Source organism: Biomphalaria glabrata, chromosome 1 (assembly GCF_947242115.1).
Source record: "Biomphalaria glabrata chromosome 1, xgBioGlab47.1, whole genome shotgun sequence".
Lineage (NCBI taxonomy): Eukaryota > Metazoa > Mollusca > Gastropoda > Planorbidae > Biomphalaria > Biomphalaria glabrata.
The window spans coordinates 53,467,314-53,489,262 of NC_074711.1; the positions used below are offsets into that span (position 1 = coordinate 53,467,314).

At 37.5% G+C, this 21,949-nt stretch overlaps 1 protein-coding gene across 1 annotated transcript in view; it reads left to right on the top strand.

Annotated features, from left to right (window-relative positions):
- The window catches only part of LOC106075784 (uncharacterized), a 54,708-nt gene that overhangs the window by 27,636 nt on the left and 5,123 nt on the right, over positions 1 to 21,949 (top strand). The window contains exons 2-4 of the mRNA XM_056043654.1: positions 13,724 to 13,986; positions 15,611 to 16,542; positions 17,425 to 17,592. Coding sequence (XP_055899629.1) covers positions 13,734 to 13,986; positions 15,611 to 16,542; positions 17,425 to 17,592 — 1,353 coding nt within the window. The 5' untranslated portion in view covers positions 13,724 to 13,733. The remainder of the gene's footprint in view (positions 1 to 13,723; positions 13,987 to 15,610; positions 16,543 to 17,424; positions 17,593 to 21,949) is intronic.

The following is a 21,949-nucleotide window of genomic DNA, read 5'->3' on the forward strand; positions in this document are numbered from 1 at the left end:
CTGTTAGATTGGCTCAACAAATGTTTCATTGAACTACTAGATTGGCTCAACAAATGTTTCATTGAACTACTAGATTGACTCAACAAATGTTTCATTGAACTGTTGAACTACTAGAATGGCTCAACAAATGTTTCATTGAACTACTAGATTGGCTCAACAAATGTTTCATTGAACTGTTGAACTACTAGATTGGCTCAACAAATGTTTCATTGAACTACTAGATTGGCTCAACAAATGTTTCATTGAACTACTAGATTGACTCAACAAATGTTTCATTGAACTGTTGAACTACTAGAATGGCTCAACAAATGTTTCATTGAACTACTCGATTGACTCAACAAATGTTTCATTGAACTGTTGAACTACTAGATTGGCTCAACAAAAGTTTCATTGAACTGTTGAACTACTAGATTGGCTCAACAAATGTTTCATTGAACTACTAGATTGACTCAACAAATGTTTCATTGAACTGCTAGATTGGCTCAACAAATGTTTCATTGAACTGCTAGATTGGCTCAACAAATGTTTCATTGAACTGCTAGATTGGCTCAACAAATGTTTCATTGAACTTCTAGATTGGCTCAACAAATGTTTCATTGAACTACTAGATTGACTCAACAAATCATTGAACTGCTAGATTGGCTCAAGAAATGTTTCATTGAACTACTAGATTGACTCAACAAATGTTTCATTGAACTACTAGATTGACTCAACAAATGTTTCATTGAACTACTAGATTGACTCAACAAATGTTTCATTGAACTACTAGATTGGCTCAACAAATGTTTCATTGAACTACTAGATTGACTCTACAAATGTTTCACTGAACTGCTAGATTGGCTCAAGAAATGTTTCATTGAACTACTAGATTGACTCAACAAATGTTTCATTGAACTACTAGATTGACTCAACAAATGTTTCATTGAACTACTAGATTGACTCAACAAATGTTTCATTGAACTACTAGATTGGCTCAACAAATGTTTCATTGAACTGCTAGAGTGGCTCAACAAATGTTTCATTGAACTGCTAGATTGACTCAACAAATGTTTCATTGAACTACTAGATTGGCTCAACAAATGTTTCATTGAACTGCTAGAGTGGCTCAACAAATGTTTCATTGAACTGCTAGAGTGGCTCAACAAATGTTTCATTGAACTACTAGATTGGCTCAACAAATGTTTCATTGAACTGCTAGAGTGGCTCAACAATTGTTTCATTGAACTGCTAGATTGGCTCAACAAATGTTTCATTGAACTACTAGATTGACTCAACAAATGTTTCATTGAACTACTAGATTGGCTCAACAAATGTTTCATTGAACTACTAGATTGGCTCAACAAATGTTTCATTGAACTACTAGATTGGCTCAACAAATGTTTCATTGAACTACTAGAGTGGCTCAACAAATGTTTCATTGAACTGCTAGAGTGGCTCAACAAATGTTTCATTGAACTACTAGATTGACTCAACAAATGTTTCATTGAAATTAACAGTGGGATTCAAACGTATATTAACTCAAGTGTGGAATATTCTTATTTCTATTTTTGCTTCTGTGTTTTATTCATGACTGAGTGGGCTTTGTCTGTCTAAGGAAAAAAAAATCCGCTAAGACTATTATCGCAACTGGATAGTACATAGTCAAGTATAACAGAAAGCAAAATATATAAGTATATTCGTATACCTAGCTCTAAGGCTTCCTTCAGTGGAGAAGCGATTATATACATCATCTCATAGAAATGAGATTAACTTCTTCTTTCTTAACTGACGATACCAACGTTGATTCCATCAGAAAGTGTTAAATAATAACGGAGAGAAAGAGTTAAAGCCTGGGCAGTAGCTGTGGTCGGAACGATGTCGCCCACACAGCAGCTCCTCCCTTTCTAGCCTGCTGATATTCGTCTACTATAATTGCAAGCTTAAAGGGCTCCACCTGGTCCTGCCCTGTGACTCCCTCCTTAGAGTTGACTACATTCTTGACTTTCTTTACCAGGAAACAAAATGGATCCGATCAGCCAATGGGCTAGACAAAATGTTTGTTAATTTAAAGCTGATAGTTGGGTATAACCTAAGAGCACAAACGACAAGATAGGGGAAATGACAGTATGGTGCTCTAGATCAATTGTGTTTCTGTTAGCTTATTTTAAGATGAAAAATATGTGAGACTGTATAAGCAGTTCGGCTTAGATTTCTTAGAGCATAACAGAAATTTTAAAACTTCTAAGAGACCAAATTCAAAATTCACTTTCACTATAGAGGCGCTGCAATCACTGCCAGTATAATGAACTTCATTCTAATGAAGAAACGCATGTGATTTTGAAAATAAGAATATACATAAAATAAAACATTATTCACTTCTTTTCGCATATTTGAAGAGTATTTAGTGTGTATGTTTTTTTTTATTTATTTATGTGTATGACAAAAGCTAGAAAATAAAAAAAAAAGATGTTTTGTTCATCTCAAACATTACTTGCATGTGAAAGTCTTCTTTGCCAAATCAACAATTTTTTGGAAGCACTTGAGAAGCGAATTTCAGAAGATATTTTTAGCATCCCTCAAGAGTTTAAGACAATGGTTTTCCTTTCCTCGGGACATTGAGCTCAGATAATGAACTGTAAACAGAGCTCCATAGTAAGTATTGTGTTTTAGTTGAACATTTTAAATATATATATTATTTTTATTATTGACGAAATCTTTTTTCTTCATTTTTTTTCCTACTTATTTTGTTATGTTATGTTATGTTATGTTATATTGTGTTATGTTAATGTTAATGTTATGTTACTAAACGAATAGCAAGTAACATATCATTAAAATTTTGAAAGACAATTCATCCTTTGAAAATCCGACAACACACGCTTATATTACTCTTAATAATTAAACGAATGTATAGATATAAGAAAATTCTAGTGCTAGGCTTCGAGATCAAGACTTACAAGACAGGCCTCGAGATCAAGACTTACAAGACAGGTCTCTAGCTCAAGACTTACAAGACAGGTCTCAAGATCAAGACTTACAAGACAGGTCTCGATTTAAAGAATTACAAGACAGGTCTGGAGATCAAGACTTACAAGACAGGTCTCGAGCTCAAGAATTACAAGACAGGCCTCGAGATCAAGATTTACAAGACAGGTCTCGAGCTCAAGACTTACAAGACAGGTCTCGAGCTCAAGACTTACAAGACAGGTCTCGAGCTCAAGACTTACAAGACAGGTCTCGAGCTCAAGACTTACAAGACAGGTCTCGAGATCAAGATTTACAAGACAGGTCTCGAGCTCAAGACTTACAAGACAGGTCTCGAGATCAAGACTTACAAGACAGGTCTCGAGATCAAGACTTACAAGACAGGTCTCGAGATCAAGAATTACAAGACAGGTCTCGAGATCAAGAATTACAAGACAGGTCTCGAGATCAAGAATTACAAGACAGGTCTCGAGATCAAGACTTACAAGACAGTGAGAAAAATGTTCCTGACCGTCTAGCTATATACTAAAGTCCTTTGTGAAAAACAAACTTACATGCCGGGATACCCGCTGACTTATATCTGATCTATTCAAGATATAGATCGTGTAGATTCTAGGTCAAATGTAATCTTAGTAGATAATATTTTCGAAAAATTATAACGGTCAAACTAGGGTTTTCTCAGTGTGGCCAATTAGCTAGAAATTCTTTTCCCAAAGATATATATCAACTGTCAAATTTCTATAAAAATCGTTAGAGCCGTTTTCGAGAACCCTGTTTTTATTTAACCTGATGAACACTTTGCAAAGTGAGTATAGTAATTTTAGAAAACAAAAGTTACTCTTCAAACAGACTATTTTAGGCTACAAATCAGCTGCATTACTTGGTATAAGATTATGTTTCTCATTTTCTTACTTAATCTTGTTGACTACATCACAAGGTCTTCGTGGTTACCAAAGATCTTCCTCCAGGGAACAGTACCAGGAAAAAGAAGAGGAAGCAGACAGACGATAGGGAAAACAACATCAAAGAATGGAAAGCATGTCATTGAATGAAATTCAATTCAAGGCAAAAGACAGAGAGGAAAGGAGAAAGACAGTCAACAGATCTTATGTGGTACCCCAACGGTTCAACAAACTAAGGAATGGGTGAAGATGAATGGTGAACATTGCTCTGAATAGAGTTATGGGCCGTGGAGGAGATGTTTTGTCCCTCTGTATAGTTTTATATATCTTCTGTGGCCATTGTTGAGTAGTACATGAAGGTATATCTACATTGAACCAAGTCATTCTAGGCAAATCAAATGAGACTGCCTGATGTTATACACAAACATAAAATAATCTGCTGAGTAAAAATGTTGATCCCTTGTCTTACTGGAAAGATTTGACTGTCTAGTGCTGAACCACGTTGTTAGAATATTTCCACATCAATAAAATTGGCGCCATTACGGAAATAGCAGCAGACGTGCTCGTGTTTGTGAAGAAACACGTGTTTCACAGTTTGTACAAAATATCAAAATAATTCAGCCCTATTTCTCTCTCTCTCTCTCCAGTCTCTGTATCCTGACTCTCTCCCTCTCTATCTATCCCGTCTCACTCTCTTTCTCTCTTTCTTTCTCTCCGTCTTTTACTCTCTTTCACGCTCTCTCACTCACTCTCTTTCTGTCCATCTCTCTTTCTCTCTCTCTTTTTTTAGTTCACTCTCTCTCTCCATATCTCTCTACTTCTTGGGTACTTTTATTTCTGTCTGTCTGTCTGTCTGTCTGTCTGTCTCTCTCTCATTGGTTGTTGTTGGCTACATACAAGCTTCTGTGTTTTATGACTGTCTAGGTATATGTATGTTCTTCTATGTTCAGTTTTCATATCTCTTTATCTCTTTCTCTCTCTCTCTCTCTGTTTGTCTCTCTATCTGTTTTTCTATCTGTCCCCCTCTCTCTCTCTTCGTCTCATCGTCACCTTTATCTTTTCTGTTTTTTTCTCTCCTTTTTCATACGCTCTTTGTATCTGAATCTTTATTTCTGCCTATAACTCTGCGTCTGTCTCTTCTGTCTCTGTCCCTCTCACTCTCTCTGTCTCCTCTCTTCTCTCTCTGTCCCTCTCACTCTCTCTGTCTCCTGTCTCTTCTCTCTCTGTCTCCTGTCTCTTCTGTCTCTGTCTTATTCTCTCTGAATGCTGACAATCTCCTTTTTTTTGTCAACACACTTTGTCATCCCCTGAACTCATTATCTCATTTCCTGATCTCTCATGGATAGACAGAGAGAACTAAGTTTTAAAAAAAATGTTAATGACATCGCCTTGTTGAAAATCCATTAAACCTTGATTGATGAAAGTTCAAGGCCAGCCGATTTAAATTGAACAAAATTCTGTTCAAATGTTATGTGACAGTTTGTATGAATTTAAATGACAGTGGGGGGGGGGGGGGGAGAATAAACCAATGAAACATATTTTTGGGAAAGGGGACTTATGAAACATATCTTTGGGAGGGAGGAACTGATGAAACATATCTTTGGGAGGGAGGAACTAATGAAACATATCTTTGGGAGGGAGGAACTAATGAAACATATCTTTGGGAGGGAGGAACTAATGAAACATATCTTTGGGAGGGAGGAACTAATGAAACATATCATTATCATTGCGTTAACATTTCACATGAAAATTGTGTTGATCGATTTAATCCAAAACAACATTATTGTTCTAGAGCTCACAACAAAAGTAAACTTTCAACAGAAATGAATTTACAACAGAAATGAATTTCCAACGAAAGTAAAATCACAACAGAAACTAAAAATTACAACAAAGGAAATAAAACTACAACAGAAAGGAGTTCACAAAATGATTTCGCATACCTCTAAGAACTTTTGTATACCTCTAGGAACTTTTGTATACCTCTAGGAACTTTTGTATACCTCTAGGAACTTTTGTATACATCTAGGAACATTTGTATACCTCTAGGAACATTTGTATACCTCTAGGAACTTTTGTATACCTCTAGGAACTTTTGCATACCTCTAAGAACTTTTGTATACCTCTAGGAACTTTTGTATACCTCTAGGAACTTTTGTATACCTCTAGGAACTTTTGTATACCTCTAGGAACTTTTGTATTCCTCTAGGAACTTTTGTATGCCTCTAGGAACTTTTGTATACCTCTAGGAACTTTTGTATTGTGAGCACTGTTCTTTGGGCAATAAAATCCTCGTTCAAAGAAAGTTTTCTGTTTCTAAGACAATTTAAATGAATGAAATTTTATATTTTGATAAGTTTTGTTCTTTTTCATTAAAACCCTTAAATATGCTAATTTTCTCTTCAGAGCATAATTATCTATAGCTCTAAACGATGTATCCTTTTATTGAACTTTTTTTCAAAGAGATAATTTGTCAGGTTGTTTTCTTTTCAATGTAAACTTTTACAAAACTTCCACATCACATTCATTACTTACAGGTTCTATTGACCAAACAAGCGACGGACCAAAACAAAATAAGATTCTCTTCTTTTAAATGACTTTTTGTATGTTGTTTATGTTTTTGAGAACTAAAGGTTTGAGACGAAAGAAATCAATAATCTGAAGTCCAGACCGTCTTAGAACTAAGGAGCATCATACTTCTTCTTTTTTTATTTCCTCCATTAACTGACCATTTGAACTTAAGAGGCTTCAATGCCACGCACCCAGGCCACATTCGGACTTCTTGAATTGTACATACCGGTCAAACGAATGTTCGAGAACCATTGCATCAGACATGAACAAGAGCGTGCTGAATGTTGTGTACAAGTTCATTGCCAACTTTAACAGGGCTAGATCTCTGTGACATACAGACGTTTTAGACTTGAACACTATACATACATGTAACGGTTGTAGTTTGACTTGGCTCGTCTGCCCTGGCAACGCTGACAGTCTATCATACCATAACATTGTTTCCCAAACTTTTTCTTTAACGGAACACATTCTGAGAATTGAACGGTATCTACTACCACAAAATATAAAAGTTAATTCACGTGGTGGCTTACTAGTTAATTAATTAAGTATTTCGTGGTAAACCTAGGGATCCGCGGAACACCGACTTAATACATCACTTATTTAAACAAGAGAATAAGTAATGCTAACAGGTAAACATATAATAACAAACAAGCGATTACGCAACAATGGTTTAATGATAGGATATGACATGACCTGAATGGTCCCAATATATAGCCATTAGATGTAGAGTAATTAAAAAATATCATGGTGCTCATAAGAGAAACTCAGAACAAAGAACCAACCCAATATGCGCATGACAATACATCCATATTTATATCGAATTATACTTCTCGAAAGATGACCCTTGCCTTTTAAAAAAATCTAGTGTGACTATAAAAGGCCAGTCCTTGATACACATCCACTGTCGAAAGTTAAACATTTGTAATTTTTTTTTTTTTAGCTTCTTCCATCTTCTGGTGTAATCACCATTTTCAATCCAAGACAAAGTCTGTATAAGGGCCCTTTGTTTGGGCCTATTCTGTGCTGCATTTTTTCCCAATAGTTGGTGTCGATCTAGGAGTGTGTCATACAGAAGTGTATCCTAAAGGTAGACCAGTGAGGCGTCTTTAGCTCTCCATCACTCGATTGGATACATAGCTTATAGATAGATAGATAGATAGATAGATAGATAGATAGATAGATAGATAGATAGATAGATAGACAGATTTTTGCGTTTTTTTTAAATTTTACAATAACTATACAATTATCTATAGTACGAGATGTTACTTAAATATCCAAACATCAGAAAACATTGATAATTTTTAATACCTAGGGTCAAACATAACAACAGATTGGGGATCAATAAAATGGATAAAAACCAGTTTAAGCTTGGCATCCGCTTGTCATGACAGGGCAAAAGGGAAAATTTGGACAAGTAACATTAGCTTCCAAATATGGTTAAAACTGAATTCTTCGCTAGTGGTCCTATATCCTCTATATGGTTGTGAAAATTATGTCACTGAAAGCTGAGGCTGATAGAAGAATCCAAGCCTTTGAGAGTCAATACTACTGTAAAATGCTAGATATCAGATACCAGGAAAAGAAGACCAATGAGTTTGTACTTTTACAAGTCAACACTCTGGCTAACAAACAGCAAAAGCTTCTCAATACGAAGGCTGAGCTGGTTTGATCATATTGTAAGACATGACTCACTATCCAAAGCCATCCTTTAAGTTACAGTGGAGGGAGAACAAAGAAAGGCTGGCTGGACAACGTAAAAGAATGGACTGGCCTCTCTCTTGATAGCCTGCTAAGAACAGCCGCTGACCAGGACAAAATGGAGGGATCTGGTTACGCTAATTGTCACAGCACCCTTACGACGACAGTCAATGGACATAAGGGATTATCTATTTAATTATCTTGTTCAATCATTCGTTCTAAAGTCTGCCATTCTAAATGGATATATGTTTCATTCCAAGGCGTCTATACTTCTGTTTACAAAAATTTAACCTCGATATTAATTCCATTATACGTAATTAGCTTTCAATTTTTAAGTTTAATTTGTTATGTGTGTCATAGAATTGGTAAAAGAGTTTCTCACATCATACGCTATAAAGAGTATAGGACATTTTATTGCGTATAAGGAGGTGGAGGAGTTACCTCCGTAAGGACATTTCTATACCTCCGTAAGGACATCTCTATACCTCCGTAAGGACATCTCTATACCTCCGTAAGGACATTTCTATACCTCCGTAAGGACATCTCTATACCTCCGTAAGGACATCTCTATACCCCATTTAGAAGCTGCCAGAAGTTATTTAAATGGCACACGTCAATAAATGTCAATGCAATTAGCGCGAGGAAGAAACAAGAGTCAGGGAATCAAACGCCAGACATAACTTGATCACATGATCACGAAACTCTGCCTAAACGAAGTTAGGTTTCTGAAAATTGTTTCTGACACGCATTATAATCTCCCTTGCAACATTCTAATCTACTCCAGTAACATCATAGCCTCCCTTGAACGCTACAAAGGAGAAAAAAAGGGTGGGAGGGGAACTGTTGCAAAATTTATCACATTTCTTTCATTTATTTAAAGACTTTTTTAAAATAAATATTACTGGAAATATAAATTTAAATTTTTGGAGAGTGTAGAGAGATGCAATCAAATTTATTTTAAATTATTGTACAGGCAAGCTGTGTGGCCTTACAGATGTTAGCTAGCTTGTCTTTGATGGATGCAATTTTAATACTAAACTAAGCTAACGACAGACAGGCCACAGAATGTGTGAGTTTACCTATCTATGTGTGGGTATGGGTGTATGTGTGGACTGCATTAGAAGAATTGGGCAATCAATGCCAGTATTAAATTAATCTAAGCAATCTAATCAGCAATTAGTCACACACCAACAAGGCAAGTTCCGATGGAATGGATTTATTCCAGACGAATGTTTATGTCATTGTGACATACCAGCATATGGTCGGAACGAAACGATGTCGCCCCCACAGCATTTCCCCCCTCTCCTCGCAAGCGCCTATACAGTTTAGGATCAGCGGCCCCGCAGGCCCAGCCAGTGCCTAAGGATCACCGACTCCTGGCTTTTCCACAGGCTTGTCTTCCAAATCATTTCCCATATTTGGGTAGAGCTACGAGACAGCCATTGTTGGCCTCCTTTATTTGTAACGACTTTGGTTCATCTCGTAGGACAAGTTTTTCGTAGAACACGTATTTATGTGGCTGTGGAGCCCTATTGCCCTATTTTGTAGAGGCCCTCCCGTCCACATGTATCGCAGGTCAAGGTGGCTTTCGCTTGGCTGGTACAGGAGCCAGCCATTTTTCGTCTGGCACTCTCAGAGCTTAGGCTCGTGGTTTGTGGTTGTGTATAGCGTTCTTGGTCACCCTCTCTCTTCGCATAGAGCGGTCTATTAGGCAGTATCAATATTCACTGCTTTGAGGTCCTGCTTGATTACATCCACATAACGGACGGTGAGGACGACCAGTTTTTCTTTGAGCCAGATGTCCATAAAGGAGGACTTTCGAGATGCGATTGCCCTCCGTCCGGCAGCAGAAGTTTGAATGCAGAGTTGTCCTTCTTCTAGCTGAGTAGCTAGCCAAGGCTAACGAGCCCCTCGTACCCGAAGCTTACTTGTTTCGGCCCCAGTTACTCGCCTTTGCTCCATCTTATATAAATGATAACTATTCCGCCGGACTTAATATACTAGCCACGCTTGAAGTCCAGGAGTTGGAGGGTTTGTCAGAGGCTATTTGAGACGCATTTTATAGATAGTAAAATGCTTACTTATTTCCATTGTCACTTCCGGCAATGACAACCTTTCGGAACTTTTCGGCAGTGTTTATTATCATACTATAAGTTGGATCAGTCGTTGCTTTTAAACCAGAGATGTAGAGAGGGCAGATTTTGGGTCAATATTGAATAACCAGCTCAATAAATGGTTATTTAAATGAGTAACTAAAGCAGTAACTCATTTATTTCATAGAGTGTAAAATTTCTTTTTCAACCTGTGGTCATTACGTCCCAAGTCTGTAGTGTAAACAAAATACAATGATAATAAAAATAAAGCTATCCCGCCCCCCCCCTTTTACTGTCTAAGCGAAAATCAAAACTATGACCGAACACTATAGAACTATTCATTTATTATTCATTCATTCACCGGGCTATTGATTTAAATTGTTAATTTATTGTAATACCAAACTAAATTAAAGCAATTCGGTCAGTGGCTAATATCATTCGGGGATCTAGAATTACGCCCGCTGGGTCTTTCATTTCATCATTTTTTATCTGATGATATTTTAGCGTAGTCTTTCTTATGAATATGAACTCAAAGCAAGTCAACTTGCCAGGGATTTGTATCAAAAGAAAGAGACCCGAATACAATTTTAAAGTAAATATTCCTCCCAAAGACTACACTGACTTTCAAGTCTGTTAAAGTGAAAAAAAAACAAGGGGGAATAATGTATTAGATACACTTGGTATTTCACATTTCCGGTGTGAAAACGTCTGCTGTTAAATAAATACAGTCGGAAAAACCTTAAATGATTTTGTCCCACTAATACGTGTCTTACTAATGTGTGTCCCACTAATACGTGTCTTACTAATGTGTGTCCCACTAATACGTGTCTTACTAATGTGTGTCCCACTAATACGTGTCTTACTAATGTGTGTGCCACTAATACGTGTCTTACTAATGTGTGTGCCACTAATACGTGTCTTACTAATGTGTGTGCCACTAATACGTGTCTTACTAATGTGTGTCCCACTAATACGTGTCTTACTAATGTGTGTCCCACTAATACGTGTCTTACTAATGTGTGTCCCACTAATACGTGTCTTACTAATGTGTGTCCCACAAATACGTGTCTTACTAATGTGTGTCCCACTAATACGTGTCTTACTAATGTGTGTCCCACTAATACGTGTCTTACTAATGTGTGTCCCACTAATACGTGTCTTACTAATGTGTGTCCCACTAATACGTGTCTTACTAATGTGTGTCCCACTAATACGTGTCTTACTAATGTGTGTGCCACTAATACGTGTCTTACTAATGTGTGTCCCACTAATACGTGTCTTACTAATGTGTGTCCCACTAATACGTGCCTTACTAATGTGTGTGCCACTAATACGTGTCTTACTAATGTGTGTCCCACTAATACGTGTCTTACTAATGTGTGTGCCACTAATACGTGTCTTACTAATGTGTGTCCCACTAATACGTGTCTTACTAATGTGTGTGCCACTAATACGTGTCTTACTAATGTGTGTCCCACTAATACGTGTCTTACTAATGTGTGTCCCACTAATACGTGCCTTACTAATGTGTGTGCCACTAATACGTGTCTTACTAATGTGTGTCCCACTAATACGTGTCTTACTAATGTGTGTGCCACTAATACGTGTCTTACTAATGTGTGTCCCACTAATACGTGTCTTACTAATGTGTGTGCCACTAATACGTGTCTTACTAATGTGTGTCCCACTAATACGTGTCTTACTAATGTGTGTCCCACTAATACGTGTCTTACTAATGTGTGTCACACTAATACGTGTCTTACTAATGTGTGTGCCACTAATACGTGTCTTACTAATGTGTGTCACACTAATACGTGTCTTACTAATGTGTGTCCCACTAATACGTGTCTTACTAATGTGTGTCACACTAATACGTGTCTTACTAATGTGTGTCCCACTAATACGTGTCTTACTAATGTGTGTCCTACTAATACGTGTCTTACTAATGTGTGTCCTACTAATACGTGTCTTACTAATGTGTGTCCTACTAATACGTGTCTTACTAATGTGTGTCCTACTAATACGTGTCTTACTAATGTGTGTCCTACTAATACGTGTCTTACTAATGTGTGTCCTACTAATACGTGCACTACCCACACATGTCCTACTAATACGTGCACTACCCACACATGTCCTACTAATACGTGCACTACCCACACATGTCCCACTAATACGTGCACTACCCACACATGTCCTACTAATACGTGCACTACCCACACATGTCCCACTAATACGTGCACTACCCACACATGTCCTACTAATACGTGCACTACCCACACATGTCCCACTAATACGTGCACTACCCACACATGTCCTACTAATACGTGCACTACCCACACATGTCCTACTAATACGTGCACTACCCACACATGTCCTACTAATACGTGCACTACCCACACATGTCCTACTAATACGTGCACTACCCACACATGTCCCACTAATACGTGCACTACCCACACATGTCCTACTAATACGTGCACTACCCACACATGTCCTACTAATACGTGCACTACCCACACATGTCCTACTAATACGTGCACTACCCACACATGTCCTACTAATACGTGCACTACCCACACATGTCCTACTAATACGTGCACTACCCACACATGTCCTACTAATACGTGCACTACCCACACATGTCCTACTAATACGTGCACTACCCACACATGTCCTACTAATACGTGCACTACCCACACATGTCCTACTAATACGTGCACTACCCACACATGTCCTACTAATACGTGCACTACCCACACATGTCCTACTAATGTAAATGTAGATCAAATGGCAAATGATATGAAGGTCGTCTGTTTCTTTGACCAATAGTAAACGAGCAGGGTGTCATGTGACCAGCACTACGACCAACCGCCTTTACTTCTACCCCAACTAATGTCAGGTACCCATTAGAGTTGGATGAACTCAGGGGCGCCCTAAAAACCACGAAATTTAAAATCCCAGTCTTCACCGAGATTTGAACCCATGAGCCAGGTTCGGAAGCCAAGCCCCTTTCTAATCTGTGTCCTACTAATGTGTGTCTTACTAAATTTTGTTCAACTAAGAAGTGTTCTTCTAATTAATGTCCTAATAATTTGTGCCCCACTGTTATGTGTCCATCTATTTTGTGTCCTATAGATTTGTATTTTGTTATTACTATGTGTAATCAAAGAGGGGACCTACTATTTTTACAAAGCTTTTATCGTCTGTCTGTCTGGTATACGTTTGAACAAGTTATTTCTTCTACACTCCTCCTCGGGTCAAGTTGAAACTTTGCACAATTTTTTTAATTGGTAAAGACAATACATGAATGAATAAAAAATTAACTAATGAGTCAAATAATAATTGGTAATTTATAATTACTTCTACAATTTTGAGATAAATGGTTGTAAGTGTGGAGTTCTTTCCCTTAGATAATTTTTTTAATATTTAATTTGTCTGTTGTACTCAAATGTCTCCTTATAAATTTTTTCCCTAATCAATTGTGTCTTCTTTCATCTTCAGATTAGAGACAATGAGTTTCGTCCATCTCCCAACGCCTAACATGTTGAGCTCCGGAGACTTTAAGCTGACCCATGGTCAGTCGGCCGGACATCTTGAGGGTCAAGGTCAACAGATCCACGTGTTCGGTGTATTCATCATCTTGATAGAGTTGGCGCTGACGTTCGAGAACCTGCTACCTATTCTAGTGTGTGTGTTGTGGCTACCACGACAGAGCATTGGGGACAAACAAATCTGCGTGTTCAGTATTCTATGTATATTGTCTGGTAAGTTCTGGGTATATTCTCTGGTAAGCTCTGTATATATTGTCTGGTAAGTTCTGGGTATATTGTCTGGTAAGTTCTGGGTATATTCTCTGGTAAGCTCTGTATATATTGTCTGGTAAGTTCTGGGTATATTCTCTGGTAAGCTCTGTATATATTGTCTGGTAAGTTCTGGGTATATTCTCTGGTAAGCTCTGTATATATTGTCTGGTAAGTTCTGGGTATATTCTCTGGTAAGCTCTGTATATATTGTCTGGTAAGTTCTGGGTATATTCTCTGGTAAGCTCTGTATATATTGTCTGGTAAGTTCTGGGTATATTCTCTGGTAAGCTCTGTATATATTGTCTGGTAAGTTCTGGGTATATTGTCTGGTAAGTTCTGGGTATATTCTCTGGTAAGCTCTGTATATATTGTCTGGTAAGAAGAGTTTTGGGTATATTCTCTGGTAAGCTCTGTATATATTGTCTGGTAAGTTCTGGGTATATTCTCTGGTAAGCTCTGTATATATTGTCTGGTAAGAAGAGTTTTGGGTATATTGTCTGGTAAGCTCTGGATATATTGTAGTAAGTACTGGGTATATTGTCTGGTAAGAAGAGTTACGTGATCTGATCTCTGCGTTCAATATGGTAAGTAAGTAGACCAATTAGTAAAGCTCCTTTTTCAGACCTTGTGGTCAATAGGGCCGATGATGTAAAGGTCATCTGTTTCTGTGGCCTACGGTTGACGAGGGTGTCATGTGGCCAGTACAACGGCCAACCGCCTTTCCTTTTCCCCAACTAATTAGAGCTGGGTGGACTCAGAGGCGTCCAAAGATTCCCACTGAAACAGAATGCGCTCGCAAAGTCTAACCCATGTAGGGTATAAATACAATACAGAAGGAGTTTGAATTCAGAGTTTTCTTTCTCCTAGCTGCAGGGCCGGTCTTAGGACACTGCAACCTATGCAGTCGCAGTTAGCCCCGCAATTTCATAGGCCTCGCGCTAATTCAGGGTGTAATTATTACATTGCAAAATAGATACGAAAAACTCGTGGAAATCTCCTGAATTTATTAAAATCTCCTGAAAACTCTTTAAAATCTCCAGAAAAATAGACAAAATCGTCATTTGTGGGTGTCATTCATTGCGGAAAACGCCAATCCTACGCGTGATAAAAGGAAAAAAGGCATTGTCAGCATTCATGTAATAATCGGGCGAATTTATACTTTAATTGGAAGTTGCAATACTTTATTTACTTTTATAGTCACTAACATATAAATATGCTATTAGTCACAATGTTCGTAAAGTGCAGATCGCAATTTTTAACTTAGTAAAGTCGATTTTTTTTTCTTATACAAAATCTTATTTTTCACTTATTATCCCTATTCCACACAGACTAGGCCCCGCGTAATCAGTTTCGCATAGGGCCCCGAAATTACTAGGCTAGCTGGGTAGTCAGCCAAGGCTAACGAGCCCCTCCTGTACTAATAGATTAATGTAAACATGGAAATTTAATCGATTTTTATCTTAAAATATAGTGTCCGTTCAAAGTTCAGTTGCTCAGGTAAAAAATGTTTCCAATGTATTTAATTATTTTTTCTTTTTTTTTTTTTTATAGTATTTAACATTACAATTGTCTTCTTTCTAAACAGCACTGGTGCCTACACCGTTGGGGCTGGTCTCCTATTTCTCTGGTGGATGGTACGGAGGAAGTCCAACCTGTGTCACTTACCAGGTCTCCTCTCTGTGGTGCAGCCTGTCTTCACTGGTGCTGTTGTCTTACATGTGCGTCACGTGTCATCTCGCTGTCTGCAGCCTCCTCAGGGTCAAAAATCCTCACAACAAATTTTCCTCCCTTGTTCAGTCATCTCTGGTTGGATCCTCCAAGGGAAAGATGCTCCCAGTGTCCAATGAGTACATTGATCTGGACAAGTCTAAGAGCGATCCTCATTTGTCGAGAGATACGTTTCAAGACTCTGGCAATCTCAAAAAGGAAAAGTCACATAAGTTTAGCACTACTGCTTTAGATAACATGTACACTCTACTGGAAGTGAAAGACACGAACAATGGCAATCAATTTCACTGTTGTGAGAAGGATATCGAAAAGGCCTTAAATGCAGACACTTCTAAACTAACCGAAGGTTTTATCAATGACCCCGAGTCTCAGCTTTCTGGTGAAATTCCGTTATGCCCTGATGTTAACCTGAGTTATCCCAAAGAAAAATCCATCTTGTACCTTAACCTCTACAAGAAAAGTAAAAGGCTGAAATCATGGCTCAGAAATGACCTGTATTTATCCAGAAGATTCGACGGGCCTAGGGCAGATGCCCTATGCCTTAGGTGCCCCACGAGAGATTACATGACACTTACTCTGCTAGTGCTTCTCTCACTAACTATGACCATCGCCTTACTCCCGATGCTGGGATTCGGACCTCATACGGAACAGAACGATACGACCTGTGCGCCATGGCTTGTCCGAAAGCCAGCTCAAACGAACGAAGAGATATTTTACATCGCCTTTCTGATCTTTGTCTGTTTGTGTCTTGTAGCAGGATGCTGCTGTGGGGTCAATGTCTGCTTGATGGTAAGTAACTAAATGGTGTAGTTCTCTTATTACCAACTTAGAAGTAGATCATTACTCGCTCCTTGCAGCACCTTGAGCGGCTAATTGTCTGTACAGAGATCTGTCACTAACGATGTTTATAGCCTCTGCTCAATTGCTTGTAGCTCTTTCTGAAAGCACGACTCCAGACCGATGACAGACCTGATTGCGTGTTCCTTGTTTCCCCCCTCCCGTAAACGCAGACATTGGGGAGCGTGTTTCGTTTTGTCTAGAACATGCCTCAGAGAACTTTCCTGTTGTGACTCCTAATGTATTCTTTGCCTTTGCTTCTGATGTCTTAGTCATTGCTATTCAGGTGTTAGCCAGGGGCGGAATGCGTTTCAAAATCGGCGCGGGCATTACCATTCGACTCAGCTCACAACTTGACTGCATATGATATGCAGAAAACTGAACGCAAACTTGGGTTTCAATAGCGTCTTGTATTTGTAGAGGTTCTGAAGCTATGTGCTTGACCACAAAGCTACCCCATGTCTCTTTTGAATGTCTAGCTCAATCAGATGGTTTCTAATTCGAATCCCAGTGGAGTTTTATTTATTAAAATTACTAAAAAAAAAAAAAAAAGTAAAGTAGCAATAATACATAAAACACTAAATTTTAATTTACAAATACAAGAACTAAACCTTATCAAATACACAAAGTCGAAAGTTTTTGTTTACAATACATATATGTAAGTGAGAACTTCATGGAACCTGGAACCTGAAACAAAAAACATGTAACCTGCATGGTCGCTGATCTCAAAAACGGCTCTAAAGAACTTAAAACTTAAATATCAGTTTAAAACCCAGGATGGTCTGTAAATTAAAAAAAAAACACTTTTTGTTATTATGATACAACTAATCTCAGTTCAGCAGACAATCCAAGGACGGTCAAAGGCCAAGATCAATGACATGCTACTATGAAAAGGAGACAACAAAAGACTTCTGGGAGCTTTCTCTGTTGTCGGACATGCAGAGACATTACAGACTCAACTGTGTGGCCCTCGCTGGACAGCTGACCTGGATACCGTTGCTGGTAGTTTTTTTGTTGTTGTTTACTCTTTATTTCAAAACAGAAGTCATCAAAAATGCTTCCAATTAAATTCCATGTATTCTTGACTGTCTTTGGATTCCAGTGGGATGGGATCTTTCAGAACATTTCAGACTTCTGTCTCTCGAGGCCTTTTTCTTTTGATAATCGATTCTTTGAAATAATGAACATATGGACGTGTTAGGTTAATCTGTTATTTAAATGTTATGTTCAAATCGCCAATTAAGTGATACTGGCGCACTTGACACTATAACCTCTGGATCTCAGGCTACACAGTCCTGAGTTCATTTATGTCCTCACTTTTTGTTTAGCCTCCACACAATATAAATTTAAAAATATTTCATTTTCTACATGCGTGGGTGTAGAGGAACTGTTTCCGTTTCCTTCATTAGAGGCATCACGGGAAGAAAACAAAAAGTTATTTCAGTATAACACCTTATGGGTAAACAAAGTTTAAGCAAGTTTTTCAAAAAAAATCTTTTCTTATATTTCATCTCTTACTTTCTTACACTCCGCTCTGAATAAGAGTTGAATGTCAAGTCAAGCAACCTTTGTCCGACTTCGCGATCTATGGGATTGATGATGTAAAGGTTTTCTTTTTCTTTTTCAAACGATTAATGAGCCAGGGTGTTTTGTGTCCAGCACAACGACCAACAGCTTTTGCTTTTCCCAACTAAGGTCAGGTACTTTTAGAGCTTGGTGGACACGATATTTATAATCCCTGTTTTCAGAAAGATTCGAACCCTCTAGGTTTCGTAGCCAAGCGATTTACCACTTAGTCACCACGTTTCAAGTTCGAATCCCAGTGGAGTTGTATTTAAACTTGGAAGAAAATTCTAGAATAAGGTAAAGTAGTAATAATACATAAAACACTGTATCATAACTTACAGATACAAGAACTAAACCTCATAATCAGTGGCGTCACTAGGAGGGTGCTGTCCGCACCGGGTGACACCTGTTTGGGGGGTGACACCCAAGGGAAAAAAATGAACTTTTGGAAAAACTGACAATGACAAAAAGTGATATTTGCTAAATATTGGAACATATCATTCATAATTTACATACGTTTTAAAAATATTTCGGCTAAACATAATTTAATTTTTTAATAAAATTCTAGAAATAGTCCAAAACGTGACATCATACTTTATATCAAAATCAAATGTGAAACCTTACTTTCAGCTATCTATTAGCTGCGTGTTTATAAACACTGCTTTGATTTTTGACACTGTTTTAATCGAATCTATTCAAATAGTAGCTAGCATCGTAATATCTGGATGCCAACCCATGGTCACTGTTTAACAAATGACGACATTCTTCAGGCATAAAATATTATTGAAATCTCACATGCAGTTAATGTAAATTTTGTAGAATTGGCAAGTAAATAAGTGGCTATTTAGATTTCTGAAGATGAAAATGTAATGTCAGATGTTGAATGTAAAAGAAGCTCTAGCCAAGATGAAAGAAATGTTACAATGAATCAGTTGATTGATATAGACTTCAATAGTTTAACAATATATTAAATATTTTGCTAACTTTCTATGAATTGCGTAAAAATATTATCCAGAGCATAAGGAAAAGTACGCCAGTTGTTAAAATAATGGTACTGACGCTTCCTATTGGGGATGATTTAGTCACTTAATAGTAAGAAATTGTTTTTGGTTTTTTTTTTGTTGTCAACTATTTTCAACTAATTCTAAAGAAGTGAAATACAAATCCTATACTCTTAAGCGAGCAATTCTTGTATGTATGTATGTATGTATATATATTTATATGTATATATATATATATATATAAATTTTATTTCGAAAACGGCTCTAACGATTTTCTTTAAAATTTCAAGGTATGTGCATAATAGTGAGAAAAAAATTCTCAACTCATTGGCCACATCGGGAAAACTCGAGGTCGACCGTTATATCGGTTTGAAAATGCCTCATTATCGAAAAATTAATTTTGGCTGCAATGTTTTATGAATGAAAATTTTCCATGACGTAAACGGGAAAAATGCTGCTTACGTCACTAGGCTTACCGTAGTACACTAAAATATTTCTTTGCAAACAAGAACGAGTTTTAAAGGATCAATAGACCTAATTAAACATTTGCGCACCATCTTACTGTAGATTGATTTATTATAGAACTATGAAAGAAAAGTAATGAAATTAAATGTGCCGATATATGATTAGTTATTGTGTTTTAAGTGCTTAATAAGTTGTTTACTCTTTAATTGCGTAGAGCGGTGTAGATACCTTTTACATTGTTGTTTATTTTGCTGGTGACCTCCATCTGTCTCGTTCTGAGGCCGCATGCAACCATGTGCTCTCTTCTATGTCAGCTAAGTAAAGTTTGCGCCATAAGCTAGTCTTTTATGGGTTTCGGTGTTACGTCGACCACTTTTTAGCTCACCAAAAAAGACTGCCTTTGGCATGCGTTCGTCTGAGATTCGTCTTCCATACAGGATACTGCTCTGTCCAGCGTAACTGTCGGACTTAAAGAATTCCCTCTATACAAAGGCCGCGGATACACATTTGAGACCAAAAGAAAATTTGCTGCCGAGGACAGACGCAGACGCTAAAAGAAAATCTTAATCGAGCACCGCGGACAAAGGTTATGCTTGCCCTGGATGTGGCAAGATATGCAGGTCACAGCTGCAATCCTCATTAATTTTCGGACTCTAAGACAAGCCTTATTATTATTATTATTTTGCTGGTGAATTATTACCATGTGTTCATGCTTCAGTGTCTACCTCTCCTGTACCAAAACAAAGGAAATGGTCATAACACAACTTCTCTACGCCTTACTTGCTCACACTAAACATGATATCCATCTAGCGTTCAACCAGTTTGCGTACACTGCAGCCTCTTTTGATTTAACTATAAACCTCGGTAAAAAGCTTGGAGTTAGGGCCAGGAGAGATCTGAATGGATGGATGTGTAAAAGCAGGCCATAGCACCACTAGGATGGATGGATGGCAAAAGCCGGTATGAACTTCCTATAGTCCGACAGTCAGGCTGGGCAGGGCACGTATCCCGTATGGGTAACGAGCATATTGTTTGGCGTAACAGAGGTGCCCCACGGAAACGTTTCTTTAGAAAACTAATGCCATGATTTAAGTCTAATAAGAAAAAATGCGCCATTTTACTTTGTCAATAAGTGCATGTTTTACCATATAACGTAGAGAAGTTACATTGCAAAGACTTTCTTCCAAGCCAATAATAGTAAGCCTACAATAGTTTTACTCAAAAGATGGATTGTAAAACTATAAGACGGACGTGAGCTGTAGTTTGTCTAGACTATAGGAGGACTTAAAAGACATTAAATTTAATCGACATGTACAATTAGGCCTACAATTAGAACTAACAGAACACTAAAACAACTCTTCAGATTAGTAGTCTTTATCCGATCGCTCATTTTCGTAATTACAAGAATATTCCCAAAATGACTTCGGGTATATAACCTTCCGAAATTATTTAACAGAGCGAGGTTCGGCCACCTGGTACAAAAATATTCTCAAAATGACTTCGGGTATATATCCTTTCTTGACAAATTATTCATCCGAGCGAGGCTCGGTCACCTGATATTTAGTTACTTAATTTAATAAGTGGTGGAAATAAAAGTCCGAAATTGGAATATCAAAACACTCATGAAGACTAGTCATCAGGATAGGAAAATCGGAAAAAAAGGCATTCTGCTACTTATACAATTGACAAGGAAGTCGTTGCTGTATCATAATTTACAGATACAAGAAATAAACCTAATAATACATAAAACACTATATCATAATTTACAGATACAAGAACTAAACCTCATAGAACATAAAACACTGTATCATAAATTACAGTTACAAGAACTAAACCTCATAAAAAAACTCAGAATGACAAAGCTACTCCATACTCACTATCTATTATAATTTTTGTCTCCTAGAGTAACATAACATCTGCAGTTCGGAGGAGCTTCTATTTAGTAACTCAATAAAAAAAAAAGGACAGGGTTGAATTCAATGTTATTAATATGTCTTCAAAACTTAATGTAACAAAATAATTCATCTAGCGATGCGCCAGTTTACATAAAATATCAAAACATTTGTACAAAATAATAAATAGTGGAATAACATGACGGACAAATAATATAAGTGTTAAAGAAAACACATAGAATATTTGCTGAGACTTGTGTTGTTCACATAATTGCACTTTCTTTCAAAATATATTAATACAGTATTTGAAAACAAGTTATATTATTTTAAGGTCCAAATGAAAACCTCAATCTTTAAAACTCAGATTTAGTTCAACTGTCTAGTACCTTGGATCGACTATCATAATTGACTCCTTTCACAGTCACGTAGCTAGGA